General features: G+C 59.6%; 1 protein-coding gene across 4 annotated transcripts in view; it reads left to right on the top strand.

Annotated features, from left to right (window-relative positions):
• SHANK1 (SH3 and multiple ankyrin repeat domains 1) overlaps positions 1 to 12,863 on the top strand; it is a 48,680-nt gene that overhangs the window by 24,863 nt on the left and 10,954 nt on the right. For 3 of the 4 annotated variants that reach the window (XM_053659724.1, XM_053659721.1, XM_053659722.1), the window contains 7 exons: positions 4,785 to 4,867; positions 5,080 to 5,204; positions 5,464 to 5,599; positions 5,869 to 5,949; positions 6,518 to 6,541; positions 6,696 to 6,764; positions 7,134 to 7,252. In XM_053659724.1, coding sequence (XP_053515699.1) covers positions 4,785 to 4,867; positions 5,080 to 5,204; positions 5,464 to 5,599; positions 5,869 to 5,949; positions 6,518 to 6,541; positions 6,696 to 6,764; positions 7,134 to 7,252 — 637 coding nt within the window. The remainder of the gene's footprint in view (positions 1 to 4,784; positions 4,868 to 5,079; positions 5,205 to 5,463; positions 5,600 to 5,868; positions 5,950 to 6,517; positions 6,542 to 6,695; positions 6,765 to 7,133; positions 7,253 to 12,863) is intronic. The other variant, XM_053659723.1, reaches the window with a different exon arrangement.

The following is a 12,863-nucleotide window of genomic DNA, read 5'->3' as shown; positions in this document are numbered from 1 at the left end:
CCCGGGTCGGGGTTTGGAACCCATTTGCCCTTCCTTCCTACATGACGCCCTGAGCGCCCCCACCCCGAGGAGCCCTCCCCTTGGGGAGCCGCCGTGGCTGCCCCTCAGGCGCCTGCAGCGCAGGCCCCGGGCCCACTGATCCCCGCGCCCCCACCCCCCTCGGCGGAGTTGGCCAGGCCCCCCATTCATACCCCTGTCTCCCATTCACAGTCATCCCCCCCCCACCACCATCACACACGCATCCCGCCCGGCCTCCTCTCCCCTCCGCTTTTTCCGCTGCGTGTCAGTGAGCGGCTGTGCGTGTGTCAGTGTGGCTGTGTCTGTGTGCGTGCGTGTGCCTGCCTGCCTGCAGCTGTGTGTATGGGAGCGGGGGAGAGAGAAGGACGGGGAGGCGGTGGGCTCCCGGCCCACCCCCCAGCTGCGTCCATCTGTGTGTGTCTGTGTGACAGCGTCCGTCTCCGTGTGTGACTCGGAGCGACAGAGAGGCTGTCTGGGGACTGCGTGTGTGTGTGTGTGTGTGTGTGTGTGTCTGTCTGTCTGTCCCAGGCAGTGCGGCTGTTTCCCCACACCCCCCCTCCCACGCCAGGCCTGTCCCCTCCCCCACAGCCCCCCCTCCCCTGCTGGTCTCTCCCCCGCCCCCCCCCGTGTGCTCCTCCTCTCCCTGCCCCCAGGGGTCTGTGTCTGTGAGGGGCACGTGTGCGGGGAGCTGCATCTGTTGTGTGCACCGCTTCTCGGCACGGGAGGGGGCTGGCTCCCTGCACGGGGGCCTCTGTGCCAGCCGCGGGGCTGCCCGCGGAGATGGGTACACGGGGAGGGGCCGGGTCCCGGAGGGGGTGCCATGCGCAGCAGCAGGGTGTGTGAGAGGGACCTTCGGGGTGGGGGTGGGGGGAGTGGACGCTGCTGCAGTCCCCGCGGTGTGGGATCCAGGGAACAAGAGCCGGCTGCGGAGGCCCGAGGCCGCTCGGGGCGCCGGGGGCTGATGGCCTGGGGGCGCATATTGTGCGCGTTCCTGCCGGGCAGGTCGTCAGCGGCGCAGCGGCGCCTCTCCGACGCTGAATGGGGTGCTGCTGCGTGGGTCGCAAGGCTGGAGCAGGGGGTGGGGTTGGAGGGTCCTGGGGGGGAGGGGGAGGGGTGGGAACGGACCGGGGAAGAGTGTGGCACACTGAAGTAGAGGCACCAGAGCAGGGAGGGTGCGTGGAGTGTGAGGAGCAATGGGGTAAGGAGGGAAAGCAAGGGAGACTGGGGAGGGGGGGGCGGGTAGGCAGTGTAGACAGAAGGTGCAGGAAATACAGTTGCAAGTAACAGGAGGTGGAAAGGTGTGTGATGGGGTGAGTTGGGGGGTGCAGGAGGAAGAGGCTTTCACAGGTAATGGGAGGGGGGAACCAGGGGGCAGGAGAGGAGCCCAGGGTGCTGTAGGGGAACACGGTGGGATTTGTGCAGAGGTATGGGCAGTGGGTGGGATGAAGGCAAGGAAGGGGGCGAGGGGACTGAGAGGAGGGGGACGTCCCATGAAAACACTTTGAGAAAGGGGGTGGGAGGTGTGCCTGCCAGAGCAAAGGGGGAGGTGGAGGGGTGGCCCCGTGGCTGGGGTGAGGGCTGTCAAGGCGAGCGAAGCTTTCAGAGACGTGGAGGAGCTGGGAGCAGGGTGCAGAGGGGGGGAGGGACCCACAGGAGTGAGGCAAAGGGAGCTTGTAGTCTCAGAAAGCTGCGGGGGCAAGAGTGCGGTCGGAAGTTCAAGGATAGCGTAGTGGGATGAGGGAGACACCAGGGAGAGCTGGGGGCTGGGTGAGACAGTCCCAGGGGTGGGGAGGGGCAGGAGCACATCCGTGGTGGGGATGCTCCAGAGGGAAGGGAAGTGGGGTGCTGTGATGATTTGGGGGTGCTGGGACATCGCCGGGGTGTATGGGTTGGCGGTGAAGGATTTCCGTATTTCACGTTGACACTATTCTAGCTGGCGTGATTTTGAGCAGAGCGTATCTCTCTGTGCCTCAGTTTCTTCATCTGTAAAATGGGAAGAGTCGGCCGCCAGCCCTGAACTGCCCGCCCCCGGGGTGTTTTGAGGACTAAAGGAAAAAACGTCAGATGCTTGGGAACCCTGGCCGGCCTTCGCCGAGGTTCACTGCCGATTTACCATTGTTGTCACGCTGTCGGCATAGCCGGGGTCGGATTTCAGGCGCCGGAGGGGCACGGGTGGCAGTGGACTTGGGGCAGATGCGTCTGTGCCTGAGGTGTTTGGGTGCCGAGGCGAGTGCAGGGTGTGACCACTGCGGTCACCCAGGCGTGTCCTTGGGGGTCTGTTGCAGAGGGTTATTCAGTTGTGCCCCCTTTCTGTGCTTCTGTTTCCTGACTTGTGAGGTGGAAACAGTACACTCTCGCCTCCCTCAGACAGAGGCTGGGAGTGTTTAGCTGGGAAGGGTTCAAGTACTGCCTCGCACATAGCAAATGCTGCTTCTTGGCTTGTGACGGATATGGGCGTGTTCTGGAATTGTGTTGGAGGATTGGGATGTTTGGCGAAGGCTTTTATGGATGCAGCGTCAGGATAGCATGGGGATAAAAGGAGAGATTCCAGGGCCAGGGGAAAGGTGTGGGGACGCTGGGGGTTGGCGACGTGCAGGAAGGAAGGCAAACTGGCTGTAGATGAGGAGCTAAGGAGAGCTGTAGGGTGCTGCTGGCCCCTCGGGGTGCCCTGGAGACCTGGGAGGGATATGGAGGTAGCAAGGACATGAGGAAGTTGTCAGGGTATGCGGCGAGGACAGAAGTGGGGCCAAGTGCATGGTCAAGGGCAAGCAGCCCTGACCTCCCGACCGGTTTCTGCTGGCCCTGTCCCCTCACTGTCCCAGCCTTCTGGTCCTCCCTTCTCCCCTCCCAACCCATTCCCTCCCCTCCCTCCTCCTCTTCCCCCACCCCCTGCACCCCACTACAAAGGCGGCTGACCCCTGGGCTGATATCAAGGAAGACATAATAGGTATGGAGTGCTCACGTTTGCTGGACCCTGGCGAACTCTGAGCCAGGGCGCTTGCAGGGGAGTCTCCCTGGACACACCTGTGTCGTTGAGCACCCCAGTCACCACAAGGAGGGGGGGGCAGGGGCCGGCGCTGCCGCACCTGCGCGGAGGCAGAACACCGTCGCTACAGTCCGGATGTACAGATTTAATGGTGGAAGTTGTGGGGTGTCATGGGCGCGTCCAGGGTGCCCGTGTGGCTGGGCAGAGGTGGCTGCCGGAACTCGGTGTTGCGGGCATAGACTGAGATCAGGGGGAAGGGAGTCATCCCGGCAGCATGCTGGGACTCATGGGGCTGTCTCTGAAACACACTGGAGTATTCGCGGAGGGCTGTTCTGCCGAATCTGTGGGGGCAGGCAATTGGGGTGCGCGAGGAGCAGGCGCGCTATTTGCGGCGCGTGTTGGAGCCGGCGGAGGTACGAGGAACGTGCGGAGGGAGGTCTGCGTGCGCGCTGGATGGGGCGCAGCCAGGCACGGGGCGTGCTTACCTTGGCGTTCTCGCGGGTTCTGAAGGGGGGTGGGGCTGGAGCCAGGGGGTCCGTTTTATACTCCTCTCAACACTGGGGTGCCCGGAATGGAGAAGGTGTGCGATAGTGAGGCACGCGGCAGTGAGGTCGAGGTCGGGCGGGGGCCGTATCTGAGCGAGCGCAGGTGGGTGTGGAGGAGCACGGAGCGCAGCTGAGTTTCCTGGGCGTGGGAGCAGATTTCCGTGGGCCTTACTGAGAAGCCTCCCCAGAGTCACTGGTGGTTCACATTTTACTAGAATCTGCCCGCTGCGTGCAGGAGACACATGTGAAATACACCAGGGAATATGGAAGCCAGCGCTGTCCTCTAGAACTTTTCCTCCGCGATGAAAGGTTCTGTGTCTGCCCTGCCCATGTGGTACCCACGAGCCTGAGGTGGCTACTGGGCACTTGGAAGTGTGGCTGGTGAGACTGACAGGTTGAATTTTTTCAATGCAATCGTTTTGAAGATTTTATTTACTTATTTTTAGACAGAGGGGAAGAGAGGGAGAAAAAAGAGGGAGAGAAACGTCAAGGTGTGATTGCCTCTCGAGCGCCCCCTACTGGGGACCCGGCCCAAAACCCAGGCATGTGCCCTGACTGGGAATCAAACCAGCGACTCTTTGGTTTGTAGGCCCGCGCTCAGTCCACTGAGCCACACCAGCCAGGGCTCAATTTAACTTTTGATTAATTTGCATATAAATAGACACATGCAGCTAGTGGCCACCGTATTGGACAGTGCCGAATAAGCAATATTACAATATGCTTGGGGAACTGAGGAGGTATTGCTGTAGCGCGTATATAGTCAGAGTCAGGAGGCGTATCAGCGAAGTACGTACGTGCTCTTGACTTCGACACTTGACCAGAGACCGAGAAGGGCTTCTCTCGAGCGCATGTGATGTGCCGGCTGCGGTGCTGAATACTATCTGTACTTTGCTACCACAGCAACCTGTCTGGCGGTCCGGTGGTGCGCCTGCCGGTCCCTCGCTCCGTGCCTGCTGCACAGTGGGCTTGGTGGCTGCTTGCTGAATGGATGGGTGGATGGATGAATGAGGAGAGGGTGAGTGGGAAAGCAGGCACTCCGAGCTCCGCGGGGGAGGCCTGTCTGAGGTACCGCCAGCAGACGCTCGCTCCCGGAGTGGGTGAGGGAGATCCTCGCTCGGTGCGGTGAATGGTCCGGGGGTGCAGGCTGCCCGTGGGGCCTGGCTCCCAGTCTCATGATCCCTTCTCCACCCGCCCCACCCCCGCCCCTCCCTTCCCTCCCCGCCCCCCCTCCCCAGCGATTACATCATTAAGGAGAAGACAGTTCTGCTGCAGAAGAAGGACAGTGAGGGGTTTGGGTTCGTGCTCCGGGGGGCCAAGGGTGAGTGTTGGCCGGGAGGGGCTGGAGGAGTGGCTGTCCGACCCGGGGGTGGGGTGGACAGGGGAGGGGACCCCAGCCCACCTACCGCCCCAAAACCAGGGTGCTGGTCCCTCAGCTACGGCGAGGCCTCCGTGACTTGGGTCTGAGCCCCATCCCCTGCTCGGCCTCTCTACCCCGTCCCCTCCGACCCCGCCGGCTCCTCCCATCTGCAGCGCAGACCCCCATCGAGGAGTTCACCCCCACCCCGGCCTTCCCGGCGCTGCAGTACCTGGAGTCGGTGGACGAGGGTGGCGTGGCGTGGCGCGCCGGACTGCGCATGGGAGACTTCCTCATTGAGGTGAGTCCCGCCACCCCGGCTCCAGGGGCCTCGCCCGGGGACCCTGGTGACAAATCCAAAGGCCCCTTCTGATCCACACCAGGGTCTGGCTGCCCAAGTGCAGATTCGCCAGGCTTCCCGGCCTCTGCTTTCTTCACGGATTTAATCCCCAGGCCTTCGGGAGAGTGTGGTGGGGAGGGTCTGAGGGCCGGAGGGACCCTGAAGTGGGAAGCACCCCGCCCTCCCCTCCTGGGCGTGACTCGGGGTGTCTGTGCCGCAGGTGAATGGGCAGAACGTGGTGAAGGTCGGCCACCGGCAGGTGGTGAACATGATCCGCCAGGGCGGCAACACGCTGATGGTCAAGGTGGTGATGGTCACCAGGCACCCAGACATGGAGGAGGCCGTCCATAAGAAAGGTGATCCCCCTACTGTTCGGCCAGGCCTGGCACGCCACTGCCGCCAGACTGGGACCCTCGGGAGCGCCCCACCGCCCCACCCCAGACCTTCCCTTCCTAAAGGTTGCTCGACCGGGGCCCTTCTGGGGAGACACTGAGGCAGGGAGCGTCCATCACGCTGGTGGCGGCTGTTTTCTGAGCTCCGGAAGCTCTGTGGTGGTGTCGGAGGGGGGGTCACGGGGCTCTCCCCGCCTGAGGTACTGAGGCCTGACCCCCCACCCCCTCTTCAGCACCCCAGCAGGCCAAGCGGCTCCCACCCCCAGCCATCTCCCTGCGTTCCAAGTCCATGACCTCAGAACTGGAGGAGATGGGTGAGCCTGCGGGGCTGCTGGGGCCCAGGTGCTGAGCGGGGGGAGGGGCGGAGGGGGCGGTGCCACCCTCCGGCTTGTTAGTGTCGTTAGTGACCCGGGGTCCTCGTCCTCCTGTCCTCGGTCCGGGGACCAGACTGTCTCTGGCCTGCGTGTGTGTGGCTGGGAAAGGGCATCCGTCGGAGAGTCGAGACTTGCCGCTGTCACTATTGTATTTGTTTTGTGGTTGGCGTCTCTCCGGGTCTGTCTGTCCCTTTCTCAGGGTCTGTCTGTCCCTTTCTGAGGGTCCGTTTCCTTTCTAGCCCCTCTCTATCTATCCAGCCCCCTCTTCTTCATCACCCCCCACCAGTTGCCCCCACCCCCACTAAACAGAAAGGAAGGCCAGCCCCTCACTCCAGACCCCGCGGACCTGGGGGGTCCAGCCTCGGGCTCCCGCTGACAGGGGCGGGTCAGGCGACCCGCAGCCCCCACCCCGGGGCCCTGCGGGAGGTGGGCGTTCCAGACAGGGGGCCCCTCGCCTCGCCCTGACGTCCTAACTCTTGGCTCCTCTACTGCCTCTCCCCCGGGCTAGTCTCCCCCTGGAAGAAGAAGAGTGGTGAGTGGGCACAGGACTGGCGGGAGGGCCCCCGTCCCGACCCCGCCGGCGGACTCGCCCCTCCCCGCCCCGGCCCCTCACCGCCCCGCTCGGCTCGCGCTGCGCACGCCCGCTGGCCACGCCCCGGGGCTACAGCGGCCTCCTTTGCCCACAGAGTACGAGCAGCAGCCCGCACCAGTGCCCAGCATGGAGAAGAAGCGGACCGTGTATCAGATGGCGCTCAGTAAGATGGCCCACCCCTGCAGTGTCGTCCCCCCCCCCCGGGCAGCCCAGGGCCCCTGACCCCGCGCGCTGGGCGGTGCCGCCCACTTCGTCCCTCTTCAAGCCACTCATCGCCCTCATACCCGGCCTGGCCCCAGCCCTCAGGTCTGACCTCCCACCTCCCGCGATGGCCGACCTGTTCCGCACCCTCACTCCTGCCAGTTGCTGGGTCCTGCGTCTCCAACAGGGCAGCCCGTCCGCCCGGGGAGGAGACAAGGGTGTCCTTTCCTGGTTCTCACCAGCCTCTGCATGGGCTCCCGGCAGCCCTGTCTCTGAGGCCACAGAAATCTTCATTGCCCTGTGTCTCCACCCCCTTCTGCCCCCCACCCAGACAAACTGGATGAGATTCTGGCCGCAGCTCAGCAGACCATCAGCGCCAGCGAGAGTCCGGGGCCTGGCGGCCTCGCGTCCCTGGGCAAACACCGGCCCAAGGGTTTCTTTGCCACTGAGGTAGGCGGCCTGGGCTGGGGATTGGGGTCTTGGGGGAAGGAAGCTGGCGGGGTGCACATACCAGCCTGGAGTCTCCCACCCCTTTGCTTGCAAATGCTTCCTGAGCTCCCGTATTTAACGCCAGTCCTGTGGGTACCCCTCTTCTTCCTGGGGCCCACTTCTTTCTCCAATCCTTAGGGCCTCCTTCCCCCTTTGCCCATCCTCTTCTCCCTTGTTCTCACCACCTCCCCAGATCCCTCTCTCTCTCTCGCCCTCTCTCTCTCTCTCATTCCCCACTCCACTCTCCATTCGTGTGCCTCATGCTCGCTCCCTCTCTGTTCATGTCTGTCCATCCACCTCTCAAAGGTCCCAGGGACGGTAAGCCAATGTCACGACGGAGAGCCCTGGCATAGGCCCAGCACTGTGGGCTGCTGTGGGCTTCCTAATAGCTGCTCCAAAGTGGTAGTTACTGAAATATTCATCGCGATCTCTGTCTCGGCTCTGCCTGCTTTACCCTATGACAGAGGCCAACTGTACTGAGTGTCGGTAGTATTTTAGACAGTACGTTTCCCACGAATCACGTCATTCACGCCTTAGCACCACCCTGTGGCCCACTCACAGAGGGGAAACTGAGGCTCAGAGAATGAGCCAGGATTGCAACCCGGGAAGTCAGGCCGCTGGATCCACGGTCCAGCCTCAGCCGTGGTTCTTCAGTGGGGCCCTGCTGGCCCCTGTCTGGTGTCTGCCCCACTGACCTGTGTCGCTTCTTTGGGACACCCTGTCCCCCAGCTCTGCCCTCCAGTGTTCACACTCGGCTCTACCTCTCTCTGAGCACTTCCTTCTTCTCTGCACAGGCCCTGCTCTCTGGCCTTGGTCTCTGAACCCCTCCTCTCACAGTCCATACCCTCCATCTGGTGACCAAGGGACCATTTACTCTAAAATTAGGTTCTTCGGCTTCTGGGGATGGGGGCCGTGGACCTCTTTGGTGGGCCAGCATAGTGTTGAGAATTAACACTTATAGAAGCCTACAATAAAGTACCGAAGTTAACACTGGCTGGTGTAGCTCAGTGGATTGAGCATGGGCTGCAAACCAAAGGGTCACCGGTTCAATTCCCAGTCAGGGCACATGCCTGGGTTGTGGGCCCCCAGTGGGGGCCACATGAGAGGCAACCACACATTGGTGCTTGTCTTCCTTCCTTTCTCCTCTCTTTGAAAATAAATAAAACCTTTTTTTAAAAAAACATTTTAAAATCCCTAAGCTAATGAAAGGAGCCAATTACACTGAAATACAGTTATCAAAATATTTTTTAAAGATTTTTAAAATTTATTTATCTTTAGAGGGGAAGGGAAGGAGAGAGGGAGAGAAATATCAATGTGTGGTTGCCTCTCGTGCGTCCCCTGCTGGGAACTGGCCTGCAACCCAGGCAAGTGCCCTGACTGGGAATCGAACTGCGATGCCTTGGTTCGCAGGCCCGCACTCAATCCACTGAGCTACACCAGCCAGGGCTTCAAAGTATTTTATTAAAAAGCAAATGTATGGTACAGGAACACCAGTTCCTTTTCGCCCTGTTAGCCAGCAGGGTCTAGTGGTGGTGGATCTTAACGACTCTAATTTCCGGGACAGAAGGAGCATAAAATACTATTTTGAGGAACTGCAACCACGGCGATGAGATAGGGAAATATCTGTGACTTCTGTTGGGGATGTAGTCACAGGTCTTGCTAACACTACCACGGTGTGTGACCTACATTTTTAATTGAGGAAATGTTGCATTTTACTTGGAGGATGGTGAAGATAAAGATGTAATTTCTCTCCCGTGCAAGCGCACAGCCTTCTCCGGAGGATCTGGTACTCTTACAAGAACCAAACTCAGGTGGGACGTTCTGTGCCCAGACTGTGAGAACTTCCTTCATTTTTAGAGGCTGGGGGGTCCTCGGTTCCCTCCCAGGGCCTGGCAGAGCACCCTCTGTGTGGTCGATTCTCACTCCACGCCTGCTCTTGGTTGCTCAAGGAATTGGAGGTCTTAGGGTCGTCTTCCGAGCCTACCTGCCCACCATCAAGGTCAGGGTAAGAATCACCACCTGGGTGATTCCCATAGAGCCCGCAGACCTGCTTCCAAATCCCGACTTCCTCTAGCTTCCTTGGACCACGCTACTTAATTTCTCTGCACCTCAGTTTTCTGTTCTGTAAAACGGGACCAAAGTCGGTCCTGCTGGTTCTTCCAAAGAATGAATGAATGAGATCAGCTCCCAGCACAGCAAGTTCCCAACAGATGGTGAGCACCCTCGGCCGCAAAATAACAAACTGGAGACCCCATTGTGACTCTTGCGCCCCAGGGACCCCGCAGATGCATAGCTGGCTCAGTTCGGGGTCTCCTGTAACAGATTAGAGCATTTATCTGTGACTGTCTGGAGCCCCCATGAAGTGCCAGGCGGCCATGGTGCCAGCCCCTCTCTGCATAAAGAGATCCTGGCTCTCACAGAATTTGTCCTCTGGGCGCCAAAGACGCCCCTGGCTGGGCCCAAACACTGGCCAACGATAACAGCAGCTGCCTGCTGGCCCCCACTTTGTCTGCCCAGGTCTTCCCTGAGGGCTCCCTTCCCTCTGGGCCCTGGAGGCCGGTGGTCATTTCCCCTGTGGGACCTCCCCTTGTCTCTCCGGCCCTGGGGCCTACCTCTGGGCCCTTCCTCCGGGCCCTCTCTTGCTGGGGTCCTGCCTTTCCCTTCCCACCAGCCATCCTGATCTTCCTCACCCTGCATCACTGCAGGGGCCTCTTCCTGACATTTCTGTGTGTTCTCTCCACAGCCTCTCTCTCGGTGTGTGGCCTTGTCCTCTGTGTCCCCATCCCCCGTTTGTTTCCATTTCATCCCCTCGTCAGTCTCCCTCTTGCACCCTCTGCACTAGAGCAGAGGGGGCAGGGCGGGGGGGCCCAGTGTGGCCCCAAGGCCTCTTTTATCAGACCTGCCCAGGAGCGAGCAAGAGCAGAATTACTGTACAAGATGCCACTGTTGTGTAAACTTAAGAACTGGGCGGTTTCGGCCCTCCCTAAAAGACACACCTCTGAGTAAAACTTACAGGGTTAGGGAAGACCCCCTGAGGCCAACAGTGGGGGCACAGACCCCAGGCCAGTCCACGGTGGGTCAGGGTGCTTCTTGGGTTCTGTCTCCTCCCAGGGCTTTGCTGTCCAGCCATCTGGCCTCCCCTCGGTGTAGCTTTGTTTGTCTCTGCTACTTGGTCACTGACTCCAGCGCCGCAGGCCGGAGGGTCCCCTGCCCATCCTCTCTCCCCCAGTCTTTGTACGGGTGCAGGTTTCAGCCTTTCTCCGGACTTGGTTTCTCCCTCTGATTATTTTTGTCACAGCTTCTTGGTTGCCTTCTCCGCCTCTTTCTTCCCCTGGGGACAGCTTCAGCCCTCCCCGTTGCAGGGTCTCTGAGGCCCTACTTTCCTCTCCTGTCTCTCAATGTCTGTCTCTCCTCCCTCTGGACTTGAATCTCTGTCTCGTTTCTCCCTCATCGCTCTCTTTTTCCCATCTCTCCCTCTTTGTCTATGTCTGTCTCTCCATCTGTCTCCCATTCCTTTCTCTCTCCCCTGAGCCCTTTCGGGGGCTGTCTCCGTGGCGCGAATTTCCCAGCCCCTGGTCAGCTTCCAGCCGGCGTTGGGCGCCAGGGCTCCTACTCTGTCAATGAGGCATCGGACCTCTGGACCACTCGCTGGGGAGGAGTCTGCCCGGCAGCCGATGACGCCACGCGCTCCTGGCGTCCTGATTGGCGGCCTCGTAGGCGCGGGAGCAGGTGCTGCGCGTGTGCTGATGGAGGTCAGCCTGTCCCACCTTGAGTCAATCCACCCCTCAGATGATCAGTTCGCCTGTTCAGAATCAATTATGGATCCTCTGTTAGTCTGACATCTCCTCTGCCACTCTGACGCCTTATGACGTCAAGCCAACCCATGAGTTGATCCCTCCCTCCCAATTCGATGTGTCCCTCTGTCCGTTTGTAAATCTGTTGCCTGTCTCTCCCCACTCGGCACCTTCTCTGGTTAGCGGCTCTCTTGCCCTGTCGCGGGACTCCTCCTCTATCTCTCTGACCCCTCTCCTGTCCCTCGGAGCCCTCCCTCTGACCCCACATCCATCCACAGGCCCCACAGCCCATGCGTCCCCCACCTCCCTTCCCTCCTCCCAGCTACCCCCTCGCCCTTCCTCTTCGGGATGGACTGTACTCCGTGTTCTCCCAGCCGGCTTCTGCCCCTCAGCGGTCCCTGCATCCTTTCTGACAGGTCCCAGCCCTTTTCTCTGCCCTTCTAACCCTTCTTCCCTCTTACTTAACCGTAGCATTTTCTAGTCACTCCAGGCTGCTTTCTCCAAGAGCTGTATAACCTCCTCTTGCTGGCTGACCGAGGACATGAGCCCTCTCCTCTGACCCCCAGCATCTTTCACTGTCACCGAAATGGGTGTAACCAACCCTAACTCACAAGTCTGAGGCTTCAGTGAGGACTTATACGTAAAGTAGCTGGCAAAGGGGGTCGCAGAGAAGTGACTCCCTTCACTTCCCTTCTCTCTCTCTCTCTTTCTCTGCATTACCACCCAATCTCCCCTTTTTTGCGGGGTTGGGCTCCCTGATACCACATAGATCGTCACGAGCTGCAGCAAAGGATGGAAAACCAAGCAGGATGTTCAGCTGAGGCTTAGGGAGAAATGGTTGAAGGAGGATGTGTGAGAAGGGCATGCAGCAAAGTCGAGAAGAGTTGGGAGGCTGAGAATTCTGCTCAGAGAAGATCAGAACGGGGCAGACCAGCCAAAATGACATGCCTTCGGAAGACGCTTCATGACGCCTTCTTGGGGCTGACTGGCTGCTGGTTCGTGGGGATGTTCAGACCAACAGGACTGGGGGTTCGCCCTCAGGGCGCTCCCCCATCTCGTCATGAGCTTGTATCACTCCCAATCAGTCCTTCATTCTACAAATATTTATCGATCACCTACTATGTGCTGACCTGCTACTGGGCCCTGAGGGTATGGGGGTGAACCAGCCAACCAAAGTCACTTCCCTTAGAATATTTACATTTTGGGGGGACTGTGTAGAATGGGATACTGCTGTACCTCATTAGGGGAAACCACCAAATAGCAATGCCTGACATTGGCTCTTTCTGAGCCTCTCTTTTTAAAAGAGGACTTGTTTGTTTGTTTGCTTGCTTATTTTTAGAGAGAGGGAAGGGAGGAAAAAAGGAAGAGAAACGTAAATGTGTGGTTGCCTCTCGCGCGCCCCCTACTGGGGACCTGACCTGGCTGGCAACGCAGGCATGTGCCCTGTCTGGGAATCGAACAGGCTGCCCTTCACTTCACAGTCCCGCAGTCAGTCCGCTGAGTCACACCAGCCAGGGCTCCTTCTGAGTCTCTTGTTCACTTGACCGGAACTTAAAGAGCACCAGGCTTTGTGTAGGGACTGAGGACCCAGCGGACGAGTCCCACGAAGTTGCCATCCTGAAGCAGTTATCCATGACTTCCATGGGTCTTTAGCAGTTTTGCCTTTGTGAGATTTGACCTCCTTTAAAAAAAAAAAAAAGTTTTAAAATCTCTATTTTTATGACTGTGTTGCTACAAAGATGAATATTGTCCAGGTTGATTATATTTTTTCCCTTTCT

The sequence above is a fragment of the Artibeus jamaicensis genome, unplaced genomic scaffold, assembly GCF_021234435.1.
Source record: "Artibeus jamaicensis isolate MK-2021 breed Jamaican fruit bat unplaced genomic scaffold, CSHL_Jam_final scaffold_804, whole genome shotgun sequence".
Taxonomy (NCBI): domain Eukaryota; kingdom Metazoa; phylum Chordata; class Mammalia; order Chiroptera; family Phyllostomidae; genus Artibeus; species Artibeus jamaicensis.
This window is presented reverse-complemented; position numbering and strand designations above follow the sequence as displayed.